This window comes from Ahaetulla prasina, chromosome 9 (assembly GCF_028640845.1).
Source record: "Ahaetulla prasina isolate Xishuangbanna chromosome 9, ASM2864084v1, whole genome shotgun sequence".
NCBI classification, from domain to species: Eukaryota; Metazoa; Chordata; class Lepidosauria; order Squamata; family Colubridae; genus Ahaetulla; species Ahaetulla prasina.
The window spans coordinates 13,930,755-13,950,486 of record NC_080547.1 but is presented as its reverse complement, the minus strand read 5'-3'; the positions used below and the strand labels follow the sequence as shown (position 1 = coordinate 13,950,486).

The 19,732-nt window shown below is 44.9% G+C and overlaps 1 protein-coding gene across 1 annotated transcript in view; it reads right to left on the bottom strand.

The window, feature by feature from the left end:
- Positions 1–799: 799 nt before the first annotated feature.
- Positions 800–19,732, bottom strand: part of UBASH3B (ubiquitin associated and SH3 domain containing B) — a 75,004-nt gene continuing 56,071 nt past the window's right edge. The window contains exons 6-14 of the mRNA XM_058194455.1: positions 19,376–19,584; positions 16,874–17,009; positions 16,634–16,754; positions 14,727–14,849; positions 12,413–12,505; positions 11,381–11,525; positions 9,419–9,525; positions 7,403–7,512; positions 800–5,360 (exon numbers count right to left, since the gene is read on the bottom strand). Of these exons, the coding sequence (XP_058050438.1) occupies positions 5,223–5,360; positions 7,403–7,512; positions 9,419–9,525; positions 11,381–11,525; positions 12,413–12,505; positions 14,727–14,849; positions 16,634–16,754; positions 16,874–17,009; positions 19,376–19,584 (1,182 nt within the window). The 3' untranslated portion in view covers positions 800–5,222. The remainder of the gene's footprint in view (positions 5,361–7,402; positions 7,513–9,418; positions 9,526–11,380; positions 11,526–12,412; positions 12,506–14,726; positions 14,850–16,633; positions 16,755–16,873; positions 17,010–19,375; positions 19,585–19,732) is intronic.

Here is a 19,732-nt window from a genome sequence, read left to right as displayed (position 1 = left end):
TTCTGTTCTGTTCCCAGACCTTGATCCCAAATAATATTGTGGGGAGACAGTATTTTTCTTCCCTTTTGTGGAAGAAAAAATAAATAAATGTACACTTTGCATAGTGCGGTTGTGAGAAACTGAGACCGATTTCTTTTATTGAGATCAATTTCTTTTTCAAATGACAACATGTGGAAATTGAGCAGTAACAGAAAGAAAACATACTGTAAGCAGCAATTCTCTCCTTTAACACACACACACACACATGCATACACAATTCACATCCAAATGAAAAATCTGCAAAAGGAGGCATAGGATTTCCCTTTCATACCAGATAACACTCCCAAAAACTTAAAAGCAACAGTAAAAAGGATGTTGCTTATTTAGCACCAATCCCTTTATAACAGAAAATCTTAGTTCGCTCCAAACTCCGTGCAAACTCTTTTTTAAAAAAAAAAAAAAACAAAACCAAAAACAACGATGACAACAACAATAAGAAAACACAACGAAAAACTAGCATTTGGTTGTGGGAAGGAGATTAGGAGAAACCTTTCCCAAAGATTCCCAAAATATATATTTTTGCATGTCATTTTTTTTTTAAAAGATTCTTTGCTTCCCATTTCCCTGAATTCAGCAATTTCCTTTTGAAGGGGAAGACGTTTCTCTTCCCCAAATCAGTGCACGAATTCGCTAAACATGCTAAAAGAGCTACTTGGTGGGAAAAAGAACGGACATCTGTCCGATCATCCGGTACATAAGCATCAATACTAACAACGGAGTTAAGAACCTGGAAAGTGTACTTAGTGAATGAGTTTTGATACATTAAAGATTAAACCTACTTTGGGGTGAATGCTATTCAAACATTTTCTTTCTTTCTTTCTTTCTTTCTTTCTTTCTTTCTTTCTTTCTTTCTTTCTTTCTTTCTTTCTTTCTTTCTTTCTTTCTTTCTTTCTTTCTTTCTTGTACAGTACATCATTAAGTATAAACAACCTGCAAGCTGTCAGTGCAAAAAAAGAAAAAGAAAAACAATTCCCGCCCCAATTAAATACATTATCAGTCAACAATAAGTCGGCGTTGATTGTCAAACACGGTTCAAAGATCGCAAAGACTCTTCCAGAAAAACCAGCCTGAAGAAGAAGCTAGATTCTCGGTTCGTTTTTAGAATATCTGTACATAGCCAAAAATATTTTAAATTACATACATACATACATACATGTATGTATGTATTTACAGGTGTGTGTGTGTCTATACACATATGTATACATTCCCAAAAATACTAGCAGCAACCAACTGCGTAATACAAGGCCTACAATTGTTCTCCTGTTCTCGGTTGCAACGTCTCAACTTTTCACTGTACATCCCTGGTTAAAAATAACACTTTTCAAAATGCCTTGCTTACTTTGACATGGCTAGAATGTACATAATTTAAGTAAATTTACATATTGCACACAAGGAGCTTTTAGGGATCGGTGTAGCGCCCTATGCTACCCTTGGCGGAAAGCTCCCATTTTTTTAAAAGCAAAGCTTATCCTATATATATATATATATATATATGTAAGATGCAAATGGCATTATTATTTATTCGAACCCAGCCAGGTAGCAGCTCTGTTCGGCGTTGGCCGGCCCCACCCTTTGGCAGAATTCAGGAAGGTGCCAAACAAACAAGGTTTGGAGGCGTAAGCTTTGGGCCCAGAGAACCGACTCGGTGCTACCCTAAACTAGTCTTTGAGCCTTTGGAGGTGCAGTCGTAAAGGCGGCGGCGACGGGACCCGATCGCCACCGCGGTTGAAGAAAGATTCATCTTGGCAGTTGGGTTGACTTTGGTACGTGGATTAAAAGGGAGCACCGTTTCGATGGTAACTTTAGGGTAGCAACAATATTTCGGGTGGAATTGAAGCGGATTGTTCTACCCTTTAAGCAGGGGTCAACTGCTACCGGTTCACTCCAGTTCGGGTGAACCGGTAGTGGCGGAAACATGAGGCTCCGCCCACCCACCCGGACATTGTTACTTCCTGGTTTTAACCAGGAAGTAACCTGTTTTTGACCCTCTGCGCATGTGCAGAAGGCTTTGCGCATGCGCAGAGGGTCCCAAATCGGATGTGATGATGGTGCGCGCACTTCAGAACCGGTAAGGAAGGTAAGTAGATTTCACCCCTGCATTTAAGCCACTCGTAGCACTAAGGAATGTAGGTTGTCTCTGAACTTACAACCATTCGTTTAGCAACCGTAGGGAGTGCTGACAAAATGACTTACAACTCGTCCTCCCCCCCACCCCACCCCGGGTCACATGATCAAAATTTGGGCGCTCGGCAACCGGCATATATTTATGACGGTTGCAACATCTGGGGTCATGTGATGGCCCTTTGTGACCTTCCCAGGGGTCTTCTGACAAGCGAAGTCAATGGGGGGAGTTGAGTTCGCTCAACGACCATGGTATTCACTTAACCACTGCAGGAAAAAAAACCATAAAACTGGCCGCGGCTCACTAAACAACTGCATTGCTTAGCAACAGAGGATCTGCTCCCAATTGTGCTCGTAAGTTGAGGAATACTGGTAATGAATGAACCATAGTTAACCAAGTTTAGCGTTGGCGTAACTTATTTGTAAGAGGCTGTATCTGCTGGGGGCCAACGTCATGTCTGGTGAAACTATTTTAAGATACTTGTCGTCCCAACCAGACACCCAAAATAATAATAATAATACTTCCTTGAAGGTTTTATACTGGCCTTTTGATTGTAGTTGAAAGTAAAAGCTGTACGTTGAAGCTGCCTAAACGGATGAAAAATATCATGCTTTTCAAACCATTTGATAAACCAATTGTTTATCAATTCAACGTAGCGTTTAAACAACATAACCTTAAAATGGCACTGAGAAACAGACCCACCTGAATCTTAAAGACAACACCCACCCATCCATTTCTATGAATTCTGAACTTAAATTTTCTGGGTGCATTTTTTAACGATACAAGCTCTCTTATATCAAGTTGTTATTAAATAAGATTTGTCTAGTTCTGTTAGCAACTAGACCTCCTCCTCTTTAATTACCGGTCCCCCAAGTTCACAGCAGGAAAGCCAAGAGGCATCATAATATTTTGAAGACTCAAGATTACCATCCAGCTTAATCGCATGACTAGATATATCCAGGATCAGATCTTGAGCGTTTCACGGGTTTAATCTTAAGAGCTGTTCCAGTGGCAACCATGTTTAGATCATCTTCCAAGGCAGGACTTTTTCTCTTAGTGTCTCCAAGTCACAGACGGAAGCCTTTCCATCTAAGACCCTTGTGTCCCTTTGCCTCAGGATAGGACCGGCTCTGGGTAACAAACAGCCACTAAGTGAGAACATTTTCTTTCAGTGGCTTCTTTGTGCGAGGAATTCTGAATGCTAATTGACCCCCCCAAAAAATCAGTTAGGACAAATATACAAAAAGAACCATCCAAACCTTTGCAGATACCAATCGTTGTGAAGTTATGAAAAGAGTAAGGAAGGGGAAAAAATGGAGAGGGGATGGGGAGGAGGATAATAAAACGCTTCTAGGGAAGAATCATTGTCCTGCAGGCAAAAGCCCGATCGGTGAAAAGAGTACTTAATGGTGACTTTTCGGAGAAATATTTATGAAAAAAAAAAAGAAAGAAAAATGTGCACGGAAGAACTGGCTCATGAGGGTTGAAGACGATGGCTTTAAGGGCCACAAAACCGCAACCTGTCCCATCTTTGAGTTGTAGGTTCAACACCGTTGACTCGTAACATCAAGAGGTGGTGGTCATGGTTGAAATACATCATTACCACTAAAGTACAGAGTTTCTCCAGTCTCTTAACTAGACAATTGTCTCACTTGAGGTTTTTTAAAGTATGGCGAGATAACGTAGGTTGTCCCTGACTTACAACCGTTCGTTCAGTCACCATTCCCAGTTGCAACGGCGCTGAAAGAAAGAAACCCCTGACCTATGACCATTTTGAGTTTAAATGGTCTCCGGGGGATGGTAGAAGACAGGAAGGCCTGGAGGGGGTCGCGATGGGTCGGACATGACTTCGCAACTAACGACAAACGACCATTTTCCATACTTACGGCCAATGCAGCATCCCCATGGCCATGCAATCAAATGGTTCCTATTTTTGATGGTTGCAATGTCCCCGGAGTTACGTGATCCTCTTTTACGACCTTCTGACAAGCAAAGTCAACGGGGGAGCCAGATTTACTTAACAACCAGGATACTAACTGAACAATGGCAGTGATTCACTTAATTGTGGCAAGAACGGTCATGAAACGGGGGAGGAACTCCCTTAATGTTTCGCTTAGGAACAGAACTTTGGGGCTCAGTTCTGGTTGTAAGTCAAAGATTACCTGGACATCTTTTGTGTGCAAACAAGTTTTCCCTGTACAAAAATCTCTCCCCCCCCCTTTTTTTTTTTGCATTCTGATTCCTTTTGTTCATTTCAAATATCAGTTCATAAACCCTGTCCTGACAATGCTAGAAAAATTAGATATACTGTTAAGGTTAGGCAGCCTTCTCTGTTTTGACCTGAACTTTTTCTTCCACAGAAAAATATTTTTTTTTTTCCAGAAACACATCCCTATGGGGGATGAAATCTTGCTCGATATATATATATATGTATAATAATATAATAATTGAGTAAAATCTGGTTGGAGTGCCCTTGATCCAAAATGGCTCAGAACAAACTTGCACGGTGCACTCCGAGAAAAATTAAAAAAAAACCAAACTAATATGAAATGAAATCCACAGTTTACGACTTCGTTGCTAACGATTATACAGAAGGCAGTGAAAACAAGTTTTCCTTCCTTAGACCTTAATTCCAAATTTAAAAAAAATTCTGGAAATTATATATTTATACATACATATATATATATACACATAAATACATACATAGAGATATACATTAAAACTCAATGGCTTACATTAAGAGAGCCTTATCTGCTGGACAGGAGACTGAAGAGACAAAGAATGAAAATCAGTTGGAATAACGTTATATTTTTTCCCACAATCCAAGCAGATGCTATATTTGCTCATTTTTTTCCTCCCTCCCCTAGAAGTGCCGTTCGGTGAAGCCATTTCCAGGGCTACGAGTAATTTTCTCCACCATCAATATTTTCTGTTGTTGGTTTTTTGTTTGTTTGTTTGTTTAAAAAAAAAAACCTTTTGAGGAAGTGAGAGGCGTGCTCCAGTTTTTAAGAAACTTTTTTCCCCTGTCCTTCTGACTTTCCCCCCATCCGCCCTTTTGGCCTTATTCTTGGAGTAGAGTTTCTCTCCAGTTAAATCCACCGGTTGGTCCATGAGTGAGCGGCAGGATGGGTGGATCAGTCAGTTGCCAAAGTCCAGTATCTCCGAGTTCTTCGCAACAGCAGAAGCCCAGGTAGGGAATCTGAATGGAAGGAAAAGGAAACGTCAGCGAGAGATTTAACAGCATAAGAAAAGTTGGAAGGCACTTTGGAGGTCGTCTAGTCCAACCCTCTGCTCAAGCAGGAGACCCTGTGTCTATGCCATTTCAGACTAATGGTTCTCCAACTCTCGTTAAAAACCTCCAGGGATTGGGCACTCACAATTTCTGAAGACAACACCCCCCCATGTTTTTTTTTTTATTATTTGCATTTGTATCCCGCCCTTCTCCGAAGACTCAGGGCAGCTTACACTATGTTAGCAATAGTCTTCATCCATTTGTATATTATATACAAAGTCAACTTATTGGCCCCAACAATCTGGGTCCTCATTTTACCTACCTTATAAAGGATGGAAGGCTGAGTCAACCTTGGGCCTGGTGGGACTAGAACCTGCAGTAATTGCAAGCAGCTGTGTTTTAAAACAGACTGTCTTAACAGTCTGAGCCACCAGAGGCCCTGAATGTTCAGAATATTTAGATTAGAATAGAGCTTGAAGGGATCTTAGAGGTTTTCTAGTCCAACCCCCAACCCCCACCCCGCTCAAGCAGGAGACCCTATACCAGGGATGGCTAACCTTTTTGTCATTGTGTGCCAAAAGCGAGGGGAGCACGGGGCGGTCGCGCACATGTGTGCCCACACCCATAATTCAATGCCAAAAGCGAGGGGGGAGGGGCCGGGCCACATGTGTGGAGGCTGTGTGCAGGGGCCGGGGCATGTGGGGGAGTACGTACGCTTGCATGGGGTTGGGCTGCATGCACGGGGGCCACACACGCATTGCATTTTGGGAGTTAATATATATATATAATATAACAACGGAGTTGGAAGGGACCTTGGAGGCCTTCTAGTCCAACCCCCTGCCCAGGCAGGAAACCCTACACCATCTCAGTCAGATGGTTATCCAACATTTTCTTAAAAATTTCCAGTGTTGGAGCATCCACAACTTCTGCAGGCAAGTCGTTCCACTTATTAATTGTTCTAACTGTCAGGAAATTTCTCCTTAGTTCTAAGTTGCTTCTTTCCTTGATCAGTTTCCACCCATTGCTTCTTGTTCTACCCTCAGGTGCTTTGGAGAACAGCCGGACTCCCTCTTCTTTGTGGCAACCCCTGAGATATTGGAACACTGCTATCATGTCTCCCCTAGTCCTTCTTTTCATTAAACTAGGCATACCCAGTTCCTGCAACTGTTTTTCATACGTTTTAGCCTCCAGTCCCCTAATCATCTTTGTTGCTCTTCTTTGCACTCTTTCTAGAGTCTCAACATCCTTTTTACATCGTGGTGACCAAAACTGAATGCAGTATTCCAAGTGTGGCCTTACCAAGGCCTTATAAAGTGGCACTAACACTTCACGTGATCTTGATTCTATCCCTCTGTTGATGCAGCCCAGAACTGTGTTGGCTTTTTTAGCAGCTTTGCACACGCAAGCACTTTGGGCACTCGATCCGGAAAAGGTTAGCTATCACTGGTATAGGTTTTCTTGCTTGAGTAGGAGGCTGGACTAGATGTCCTCCAAGGTCCCTTCCAGCTCTATTCTATTCTTATTCTATTCTAGCCAAGACGTTGCATGCCAGTAACTGGGTTTCAGTATGATTGGTCAAATAACCTTATTTAGGTTGTGTTTGGAGAGGCGAGAAAATATCTTTCAGCCAGGCACGTCCTCTACACAATTACAATTTTGTTTCAGGAGCGCGGAAGCGACACACGTGTCGAAAAGGCAAAATGCAAAAGATGCTGAAATAACCTTTTCGGAACGCTAAGTCTATCATGCACAGTCGGAATTAATTGCTCTGCAAATGTGCCTAGACGTTCACAATTTCATGGGCACCGTCAACTGGTTGTCCAAATGAGGTATGAGACAATCCTTGTCCAGCCATCTTCCCTGCTCCTGCGGTTCTTGTTCTCAGACAATAAGCTTCGGGATCACGCCTGACTGAATAAAGCATGTTTTGGAGTCGCGTAAGAAGATTTTCATCTGGGCACAAACAAAACCACCTTTAAAGAGCTTTATCTTGTCAGCATGTCAATTACCTTCCGGACCATCTGGACAAAATCCTTCGAATTCTGCGGTGACAGTCCTTGTAGCTGGCAAGTACAGGCCTCCAGGGAGGATGCGTGCGCAACAATCAAAATGTTATTCCCTGCAGTTAAAAACAAACACAATACAACAACAGATAAACACAGAATCACATGGATTTAAGTTTCCCGGGGATGAGCTCTCCAGGGCACAGATGCAAAGCTTTGACGTGGGTTTGATGAGGCTGGTGGGTTTTCTAGTCCAAAGCAGCACCAAGATGCTGTCCTTTTGAGCTGAAGATAGTGAGAAGTCGAGAAAGTAGAGAAACGCAACACACAGATACCGGGGTTTTTTTTTTGTCTACTTATAATCAATTTCTTCGTATTCTGCTTTCCCACAATCTCTGGTGGAATCTCCTTTCTCTCCTTCCTTTATTCAACATAACCATAAGGTGCCTTTCCAACCCAATGCATTGCAAGCCAAGCCAACCCAACACAATGCAACTCAACTGAACCCAACCCAACATAATGCAACTCAACCCAACCCAACTCAACTCAACCCAACCCAACACAATGCAATTCACTATACACATACACCAGTTTTTGGTCTACTTATAATCAATTCCTTCCTATCTTGTTTTCCCACAATCTCTGGTGGAATCTCCTTTCTCTCCTTCCTTTATTCAACATAACTGTTTCCATAAGGTGCCTTTTAAACCCAATGCAACTCAACTGAACCCAACCCAATGCAACTCAACTGAACCCAACCCAATGCAACTCAACTGAACCCAACCCAACCCAACACAACTCAACACAATGCAACTCACTACACACAGACACCAGTTTTTTGTCTACTTATAATCAATTCCTTCCTATCTTGCTTTCCCACAAACTCTGGTAGAATCTCCTTTCTCTTCTTCCTTTACTCAACATAACCATTTCCATAAGATGCCTTTCTAATGCATTGCAAGCCAACACAACACAACACAATGCGACTCAACCCAACTCAACACAATACAATTCAACCCAACCCAACACAATATAACTCAACTCAACCCAACCGAACACAATGCAACCCAACCCAACCCAACACAATGCAATCCAATGCAAGGCAACCTAACTCAACCCAACCCAACCCAGCTCAATGTAGAGGTAAAGTTTGAGACATTCGAAATGGGGAAGAAAAGAGTTACCTTGTCATTAATTGGATTAATTCTTTTGGCCAAAGTTAAATGAGTTTAAATCAAGGTTCACACAGTCAACAGCAGGAGATTAAGCAACAATAAATTCTCGTGCCATATTTTCCCAAGAGTGTCTCTTTACGTGGGATGGGCCTTCTTATTTTTTTTTCTTAACGTTGTACATAACAGAATAGAGAGCTTTGCTGTTTGCAACCTTTTTTTTATAAGAGGGAAAGTCTATTTACAATGCTCATGAGTTTCCTATCGTAAAGCTGGTTTTCTCTTCTGCCTTGTCTTTACAATCCTATCCTACCGTGTCTTGAGTGGCAGTGTTACATACACAAGTCGTCCTCGACTTACGACCACAACTGAGGCCAAGCTTTCTGTTGCTAAGTGAAGTCATTTTTTTTTAAATTTGCATTTATATCCCGCCCTTCTCCGAAGACTCAGGGTGGCTTACATTGTGTTAAGCAATAGTCTTCATCCATTTTTATATTATATACAAAGTCAACTTTTATTGCCCCCAACAATCTGGGTCCTCATTTTACCTACCTTATAAAGGATGGAAGGCTGAGTCAACCTTGGGCCTGATGGGACTTGAACCTACAATAATTGCAAGCAGCTGATGTTAATAACAGACTGTCTTAGCAGTCTGAGCCACCAGAGGCCCCTATTTTACGGCTGTTCTTGCCACCTTTGTTAAGGTGCAGTGCGAATCACGGTTGTAAGTCGCTTTTTTTCAGTGCCATTGTAAATTGTCACTAAACAAACTGTTATAAGTCGAGGACAGCCTGTATCTCTTAATCTAATGTTACTGTTCTTCTCTTCCTCAGGATGCAATTATACTTGCCTTTAGCTTTGCATTCACTTAGAATTTCCTTGGTGACCTGGAAGCTTCTGCTGATGTAGGTTTCATACGATTCAGAAATTCCTAATTTGTTCACGGCTAAATGAGGTCTGTGGAAGTAAAAGGGAAAAAAAGAAACAGCGAAAAATTCAAGTATCGTAAGAAGGAACAACTTGGCTACCATTTCTGTCTTTCTGCTTTATTGGGGTTTTTTTCTTATTATTTTGCACTTCATTAACCTCCCAGAATTGGGTTTGTGAGATGGGCGGCTGCAGGAATCAACTGAAATAAATAAATACAAACAAATAAGAGAATAATGGAATTGGAAGGGACCTTGGAGGTCTTATAGTCCAACCTCCGGTTCAAACAGAAGACTCTACACTAGTGTTGGCGAACCTTTTCAGCACCGAGTGCCGAAACGGGAGCGCGAGCGCGACAGAACCCAGAACAGCAGCTGCCCAATGCGCATGTACCGCCAGGAAGATGATCTTCCGGTTTCTGCCACGTGCATGCCAGTGGTGGGCTGCTCCCGGTTCTGTCCGGTTCTTGCAAACCAGTCGTAAAAGCGGCGGGAGGCTCCGCCCACCCTCCCGGATGTCATAATGGACAATCAACGCACGTGTGCTCCCATTACAAACCGGTAGTAAAGGTAAGTAAGTAGAACCCACCCCTAGTGCATGCACGCTGGCCAGCTGGTCTTTGCACGGGCATGCGCGCCAGAAACTGGAAGACCAGGTGGCCGGTGCACATGCACGTGCAGGAAACTGGAAGATCATCTTCCCAGCGTGTGCATGAGCACCGGGAGGCTGCTCTTCCAATTTCTGGCACTCCCACGTGCGTGAAGACCAGTGTGCCAGAACCCGGAGGAACCAACAGGCGATGGCTCGCATACTCTGAGAGATGGTTCTGCGTGCCACTTATAAGTATAAGCATGAAATAACCATACGAATTGGATACAACCAAAGGGAACATTAGGACAGGAACGGTAGGCACGCTGGTGCTCTTATGCACGCCCCTTACAGACCTCTTAGGAATGGGGTGAGGTCGATAGTAGACAGTCTTTGGTTAAAGCTTTGGGGATTTTGGGAAGAGACCACAGAGTCTGGTAGTGCATTCCAGGCATTAACAACTCTGTTACTGAAGTCATTTTCTACAATCAAGATTGGAACGGTTCACATTAAGCTTAAATCTGTTGTGTGCTAGTGTGTTGTTGCAACTGAAGCTGAAGTAGTCTTTGACAGGAAGGACATTGTAGCAGATGATTTTATGAGTTATATTCAGGTCATGCCGAAGGTGGTGGAGTTCTAAATTTTCTAAACCCAGGATTTCAAGTCTGGTGGCATAAGGTATTTTGTTGTGATCAGAGGAGTGGAGAGCTCTTCTTGTAAAATATTTCTGGACACGCTCAATTGTATTAATGTCCGAAATGAGGTGTGGGTTCCAGACAGGCGAGCTGTATTTGAGAATTGGTCTAGCAAATGTTTCGTATGCTCTGGTTAATAGTATAATCTTTCCAGGGAAGAAGCTATGCAAGATTAGGTTTACAACTGTTAAAAGCCTTTTTGGCAATGTAGTTGCAGTAGGCTTTGGCACTTAGATCATTTGATATGAAAACTCCAAGGTCTTTGATGGAGTGAGGGTCATCTACAAGATCATGTCCATCAAGCTTGTATTTAGTGTTCTGATTCTTTTTTCCAATGTGTAAGACAGAGCATTTGTTAGTTGAGAGCTTCTGGCATTCGTGCCATAGGTTCGCCATCATGGCCCTACACCATTTCAGAAAAATGGTTGTCCAATCTCTTCTTGAAAACCTCCAATGTTGGAGCACCCACAACTTCTGAAGGCAAGTCCTTCCTCTGAGTAATTGTTCTGACTGTAGATTGGTTCTCTCCTTGATTAGTTTCTTCACAAATCCTTCTTTTCATTAAACCAGACATACCCAATTCCCGCAACAGTTGCTCCTACCTGTATGTTGTATCGACACTCAAACTGGCTGCAGCTAAATCCGGGGGTGGGATCCAGGCTGGCAGAGAATTTCCTGATACCCATTTGGTCCATTCAAATAAGCCTGGCTCAACTCGAATCTTCAGGTTATTTTCTTGTTGCAAGCCTATTGAAAAGAAGGAAGGAAGGAAGGAAGGAAGGAAGGAAGGAAGGAAGGAAGGAAGGAAGGAAGGAAGGAAAAGAGAGAGGGAGGGAGGAAAGATAGAGGGAAGGAAGGAAGATGGAAATGGGAGGGAGGAAAGGAAAGGAAGGAAGGAAGGAAGGAAGGAAGGAAGGAAGGAAGGGAAAGAGAGAGAGAGGGAGGAAAGAAGGAAGGAAGGAAGATGGAAATGGGAGGGAAGGAAGGAAGGAAGGAAGGAAGGAAGGAAGGAAGGAAGGAAGGAAGGGAAAGAGAGAGAGAGGGAGGAAAGATAGAGGGAAGGAAGGAAGATGGAAATGGGAGGGAGGGAAGAAAAGGAAGGAAGGAAGGAAGGATAGGGAAAGAGAGAGGGAGGGAGGAAAGAAAGAGGGAAGGAAGGAAGATGGAAATGGGAGGGAGGAAAGGAAAGAAAGGAAGGAAGGAAGGAAAGAAGGAAGGGAAAGAGAGGAAGGGAGGAAAGATAGAGGGAAGGAAGGAAGATGGAAATGGGAGGGAGGAAAGGAAAGGAAGGAAGGAAGGAAGGAAGGAAGGAAGGAAGGAAGGAAGGAAGATTGAAATGGAAGGGAGCAAGGGAGGGAAGGAAGGAAAGATAGAAAGGGAGAGAGAGAGGGAGGGAGGAAAGGAAGGAAGGAAGGAAAGAAAGAAAGAAAGAAAGAAAGAATTCAAATCCAATTCAATTCAAATTCAAATCTTTATTCTCAGTGCACAACATATGTGCAATGAGATTGGTGGAGCTCCCTCAGTGCACCACCACGCCAACACAATAAAACTCCTAGTGAAGACAGAGGGGTCAGGATGGATGGGGCCATGGGTGTCCCTCAGGGAAACCAACATCAACCCACCCAGTGACTTACCTTTCAGGATATGATGTGCGGTCTGCACACAGCGCAGCGATGGAGAACAATAGATGTGGTGAATGACAGTGTTGCTTTCAAGAAGAGCCTCGCCTGTACAGAGACACCGGGTTCAAAATAAAGGATATGGCAGTGTCTTGCAACACACTGAGGGCCAAATTGGCTTTTTTTTTCAAGCTAGGAAAATTGTGACTTTCCAACCCTAAAAAGACCTTGAAGATGGGTAAAAGGAAAAAGGGAAATTGTTACATTGTCCATAGGAGCAGGGGTGAAATCCAGCAGGTTCCGACCAGTTCCGGAGAACCGGTAGCGGAAATTTTGAGTAGTTCGGAGAACTGGCAAATGCCACCTCTGGCTGGTCCCAGAGTGGGGTGGGAATGGGGATTTTTGCAATATCCTTCCTCCAAGTGGGGTGGGAATGGGGATTTTGCAGTATCCTTCCCCTGGACTAGGGTGAGAAAAGCAACTAAAACTGTGACCTGCAAAGCAGTAACCACATTCAGCCTCTAGATGGCACTCGTGCTGCAAAAAACCACGTTCCTATCCAGCGCGTATTTTCCTTTTTAAAAGCTTAGTTCAAGAGGTGATTTTGAGTGGCTGTTATCACATTGTCACTCTGGAAAATGCGATTGCAGGATGTCGTTTTCATGGACTCAGCCTGGGGAAGGGTCAGAGGCTGGATATCATTCCGCCGGTGACATTGTTCGACCCCGAGTGGCACAAATGTTGTCGATGGAGAAGCTGCAGCCAAACTGGGCCGGGGGCAAGCAAGACGGCCCTGGGGAGGTAGGCGAAACTGTGCCTTTGCTGTCTTTTTTTTGCTAAGGAGAGGCCAACAGGTGCAGGAGCATTAGAATTGAATAGAATAGAATTTTTTATTGGCCAAGTGTGATTGGACACACAAGGAATTTGTCTTGGTGCATATGCTCTCAGTGTACATAAAAGAAAAGACACGTTCATCAAGGTACAACATTTACAACACAATTGATGGTCAATATATCAATGTAAATCATAAGGATTGCCAGCAACAAAGTTACAGTCATACAGTCATAAGTGGAAAGAGATGGGTGATGGGAACTATGAGACGATTAATAGTAGTGCAGATTCAGTAAATAGTTTGACAGTGTTGATGGAATTATTTGTTTAGCAGAGTGATGGCCTTAGGGAAAAAACTGTTCTGGTGTCTAGTTGTTACAGAACGAATTATGGAACGAATCCCAAGGCTACGCAAGGGTGAGTGCGCCAGTGCCTTTAAATCAGGGGTGGCTAAGGAATTCTGGGAGTCGAACTCCACAGATCTTAAAGTTGCTAAGATTGGACATTCTTGCTTTAAACCAAGGGTCACCAACCTTTTGGACCTCAGGGCCCATTAGATTCATAATTTTAAATCCCGCGGACCACTGATACGATCTGCCTAATGACTGGCTGGGTGGGCGTGGCTAGCTGGTCATGTGACTGGGTGGGCGTGGCCAACTCGATGTCACTCATGTGAAAAGGCACCTTGCTCGTCTCTACTCGACCCCTCCCCTCCCAGCTCCTCCTTGCCTGCTTGCCCGGGCTCCTTAGGGCCCCAACGGGAAGCAGTTGTTGAAGCTAAGCAGCCACCACAAGAAGGAATTGGCAAAACAGCTGGCTCAGTTCAAATTGGATCTGGCCGAGAAGGAGGCTCAGCACAAGAACCTCACTGAGGACTAGGAGCATAGGCTTTCCAAGCAGAGGGAAGACCTGCGAGAGGGCAAGGCCAGGTACCGGCGCCTGGAGGTTCAATGGGCTGAGATGATCAGCCAGTTCCAGGCCATGATGCAGTCCCATTGGAACAAGGCCCTCCGGCTCTTTGCCACCAGCGGCACTTCCCTCCAGCCGACTGGGTGGGCGTGGCCATCTTGACGCCACTCCCCAAACTGCTGGCATGTTTCCTCTTTGCGCTGGGTAGACTGGGCTGAAGCAACGTGGGCAGGCCCCTTACATTTTCCAGGATGGGCCCGTGGGCCAGATCCAACCATATCGCGGACAGTGGTGAAATCCAATTGTTTTTTACTACTGGTTCTGTGGGCGTGGCTTGGTGGGCGTGGCAGGGGGAGGATACTGCAAAATCCCCATTCCCACCCCACTCTGGGGCCAGCCAGAGGTGGTATTTGCCAGTTCTCTGAACTACTCAAAATTTTCGCTACCGGTTCTCCAGAACCTGTCAGAACCTGCTGGATTTCACCCCTGGCCCGCGGGCCTTGTTGTTTGACACCCTTGCTTTAGAGGACAAAGATACACCTTTTCAACGTGCCCCTTCCCGCCCCAACCCCTGAGAAAGCAAACTCACCGACAAGCCGGGCTTGCGTGCATCCCAACACCGTGATAGGGGCATCCTTTTCATACTCCCTAAAACCACCGCTCCGTTGAGGCAAGTTGTGAGGCATATTCAGATTTGTGCGGATGTATCTTCCTGTGTGGAGACACGGAAGAGTGCCAGATAAGGAGATTCCTCCAGGACGCATGACTTACGTCAAGATAGAAGTCAACCTCAACTCCTGGTAGCATCTGTGAAGCTTTCTTGGCGCCGTTAGAGAAAGGGTTTGTCCCGATCGAGTTCTGGGGGATGGAGTGGTGGTGGGCTTGACCTCCAAGGTCCGAAGCTGAGGAGGCTGATGGCCTCCTCTTCCAAAATATAATTTGGTTTGACCTTGGTGTTCTTCTGAGATCAGCCAAGGTTGGCCAGGTGTTGTCACCTCTTGTACATTAATGGGATGGCCTGGCAATTTTGGGATTGGTACTATGGTGTGTGTCTGCCTATCTATCTATCCATCCATCCATCCATCCATCCATCCATCCATCCATCCATCCATCCATCCATCCATCTATCCATCATCTATCTATCGTCCATTATCAATGTCTTCATCATCATCTATCTCTATCTATGTATCTCTCTCTCCTAATCTATCTCTATCATGTATGTATGCATCTATAAATACATAGATCTCTCTCTCTCTCCCTCTCTCTCCCTCTCCCTCTCTCTGTATGTGTGTATATATATATCTCACCATATCTATCTATCTGTCTCTGTCTGTCTGTCTGTCTGTCTGTCTGTCTGTCTGTCTGTCTGTCTATCTATCTATCTATCTATCTATCTATCTATCTATCTATCTATCTATCTATCTATCTATCTATCATCTCTCTCTCTCTCCCTCCCTCCCCTCTCTATATATACACATACACACTACCTATTAAGTATCTATCTATCTATCTATCTATCTATCTATCTATCTATCTATCTATCTATCTATCTATCTATCTATCTATCATCAATCTATCTATCATCTATCTATCTATCTATCTATCTATCTATCTATCTATCTATCTATCTATCTATCTATCTGTCATCCATCCATCCATCTAAGAACAACAACCAAGCAGTAAACAATAACCAAATCAAGGAACTACCAGCTCAAACAAACAAGCTAACAAGTAAACAACAGTCCAATGAACCATCAAGAACATCTCACCAACACTGACAGCGTAACCCACGGTATATAAACAGAGAGCAAACCCCACCCCCTTCCAGCACTGATGATGTTACCCAATTAGGTAATGAAATGTCTGGAAGAGGATCCCATGGCATCTGTGTGTCTGTCTAGGAAGTTCCAGAATCTCAAAATTCACCATACGTTCTTCTCCCTTTCAGGTCTATGGACACACACACTCTCTTCCTTCTCATTTGTCCTCTGCTTTTGTTCCAACCTACTTCCCATCCTCTTCTAAATCAGGTGAATCCCCATTGTTAAACTCCAAATTAAGGTAAAGGTAAAGGTTCCCCTCGCACATATGTGCTAGTCGTTTCTGACTCTAGGGGGCGGTGCTCATCTCCGTTTCAAAGCCGAAGAGCCAGCGCTGTCCGAAGACATCTCCGTAGTCATGTGGCCGGCATCACTCAACACCAAAGGTGCATGGAACGCTGTTCCCTTCCCACCAAAGGTGGTCCCTATTTTTTCTACTTGCATTTTTTATGTGCTTTCGAATCGCTAGGTTGGCAGAAGCTGGGACAAGTAACGGGAGCTCACCCCATTACACGGCAGCACTAGGGATTCAAACCGCTGAGCTGCCGACCTTTTGATCGACAAGCTCAACGTCCTAGCCCCTGAACCACCACGTCCCTTTGAACTCCAAATTAGCTACCTGTAAACATAGAGGAATGAACAGGTTCATCAGGGAGTGGAATGGAGAGAAACTCACCTTTGGTATCAAAACATTGCGAGAGCCAATATTTTCCAAACACGACATCCATTCTTTCTCCATGGCGACAAACAAACAGGCATCTTTTCTGGGGTCCAGGTGTGTTGGAGATCCTTAAGGGCTGACCACAAGAAAAAAAAGTAGGACTTAAACACTACCTTGGCTTGACTTCTCCCCTCCTGGCAGTCAAAGCTGGGAGGCAGATAGAGGGAAGGATTCACAAGTGTGAACTTTCCTTACCTGCATACTCTGACAGAAAATTGTGAGAGGCCCTGTTTCCCCTGGTCCTTGATCCTCTTGGGATCGCCGATCCATCACCCCATCAGCGAACATCACGAGAGACGAGGAAATAGTGGCATTCATAATAGAATATGACCTAGACCCAATGCAGAAAGGAAAAATATGGTTAACAAGAGCTGGGATGGCACAGTGGTTAGAGTGCAGTATTGCAGGCTGACTGCCGGCTGACTGCAATTTGGCAATTCGAATCTCACCAGGCTCAAGGTTGACTCAGCCTTCCATCCTTCCGAGAGTGGTAAAATGAGGACCCAGATTGTTGGGGGCAAGAGGCTGACTCTGTAAAACCACTTTACAGAGAGGGCTGTAAAGCACTGTGAAGCGGTATATAAGTCTAAGTGCTATTGCTATTTTAGAGAATATAACTCTTCAAGTGTAGCATTCTACCAAAGGGCCCTGAACAAAAATGGGCTTCGTATAATTTAACAACACTAACGCCTAGTGCAGAACCGAAAATGTGAGCGCTTGTGTACGGTTTCAAACGGCGATTTCCTGCACGCGGCTTCCGGCACAACTTCTCGGGCAGCCACGGTGAGTAGAGCGGGTGAGGCATGGAAATCAGTTGGGCTGTGTGGGCAGGGCGAGCGAGCCAGAGAGTGAGATATATAGGACGGGATAGTGCTGGGGCGGGTGGGTGGGCGGACCCAGCCGGTGGTTGGAACTACCAGTTTGCCCGAACCGGTCCGAACCGGCAACAGCCCACCAATGGCCCTGAACCTGGTACCAACTGGCCTCCACCAATTCTTATGGTAAAAAGAAAATAAAACTTAACATTTTCCAAAGATGCAGGAAGATACAGGGGTTGGTTTTTTGCAACAGACAAGAATAAACGGTGGCTCATCGCTTGGTAGCGTAACTATACGATGGTCAGAATGCTTACGTCACCTCCTTAGGGCCATGGCTGTCTAACACTGAGGATTATAATTGACCTAGTTTGAAAATGTCAGCTCTCTTATGGAAGATAATTATTAAAATCTGGAGCAAATGATTTTTGCAACCTTTTCTCACAAGGAAGAGATTTGACTGTTCCTTTCCAAAATGCTAGCCGTTTGGGAGGAGGAAGAAAACACAAAGGCAAGAGCTACTTTCTCCCAGGCGGTCTGGACAATGTCCAAAAATTACTCCAAATTGCAGCCATTAAATGGGATGTAGACTGAGAGGCTGGTCTTTTAATATCCAAGAGAGATCAGGTCTTCTCCATCAGTACTTCATCCTGACCTTTTACCAACATGTGTTCTGACCCACCTCCCCAAACACGACAAACCCTCTGTAGTTGAAGCAATGATTCCTTTATTAAGAGCACAGCAGCCCCGGCAAAATTGTTTCTCTCTCGCCGCAGACTAACAAGACTGTCCGGCAGGGAGATGAATAGTTGTCTGCCACATCTCTGCCCCCTGCCTTTTATCCCCAGAGCTAGGATGGGGCTTCACTAGCAGCGGTGGCTCTTCCATCCCAAGGATCAGCCCTGTTCTGTCCCCCTCGCCCCAGTCCGAGCGATGGCTTAATTAGCCAGCACTATCAGCTCTGGCAGCAAACTAGCAAGCATCTGCCAAGTGTCTCTGTTATCTCTCTTGATGCCGATGAGTCAACCAGGAACAAACAGTACTTCAGCTCTAGTTAAGCAGTTGATTTGCTTGCCACAAAGTGGTATAGCAGCCCTTGCTGCTTTTATATCCTGTGGGGTGTGGCTCCATGACTCAGCACTTTCTAGGCCTGCCACACCCCTGCTTCTGTTGTTCCCGCCTCTCCTGCCTACGAAACCTAGGGTCCAGCCAGGCCTGATTGCCATCAGCCGGGTCTGGAGGCATGGCCTGGGGGGGTGGGGAAGAGTCAGGGGACGGAGGCCTCATTATCTCCTCCACCTAGTCTGCCTCTGGCTCCTGGAGCTGAGCCAGGGAAGCCGGTGCTCCTGAGGTAAGTCCTGATGGCCCTTCCCCCTCACTTCCCGAGTCACTTTCTGGCAGGGAGCCCGGCTCGGGGGGCACAGACACAACAAGCCCATAGATTTCCATTGCTCTCCTCTTCTCTGCCTTCTGTACATCTGTGCGACAAGCACTGGACCCAGCTGTTCCTCCTCTTCCTCATCAGACCTGGGGACTGTTGACTCTCCATCTGAGGGCTGATGGACAGCCCAGGCTCCGCCTCTGTCTCTGTCTCTGTCTCTCTCTGCCAGCTCCTCTCCCCCGGAGTTCTCAGGTTGTTTTGCTGCTGATCCTGACTCCCATGCCTCCTCCTCTGATTCGGCTGCTGGAGGGGCCAGCGGGCCGACAGGCCAGAAGAACATGTTTCTACCCACAGGTTCATCTTGACCTTCTAACAACGTATGTCTACTCAGCTATTTCCCAGACCCGTCAACAAGAAAAGTTCTTATTAACCCTTCAGGATAGGATTAGGTTTAACTCCCCGTGAAAAATACTAGAAAACGTGGAAAATGGAATTACTCACCCATGGTAAACCCAAGTGCCACATTCATCGGCTTTGGTGATATAATTCTCTGGCAACAATCCTGAGCAGCCCGTGGCAAAAGATGTACCATAAATCCAGCCTTCGCTAGTTGTGATTTGTTCCACAGGAGACATGAAGATGAAGTCTCCTGGCACGAGTTCGAGCTCGTCATCGTTCTGTGGGGTGTAGGGATAGATGACTTGCAGGGTCTGGAAAAGAGAAAGAGGAGGAAATTGAGCCACTGACCAGCAAATCTCTTGCTTTGGGCTCCTTTTTCCGATCCTTCAAAAGACGTGAACAATGGATGGAAACTAGGAAACAATGGATGGAAACTAGGAAACAATGGATGGAAACTAA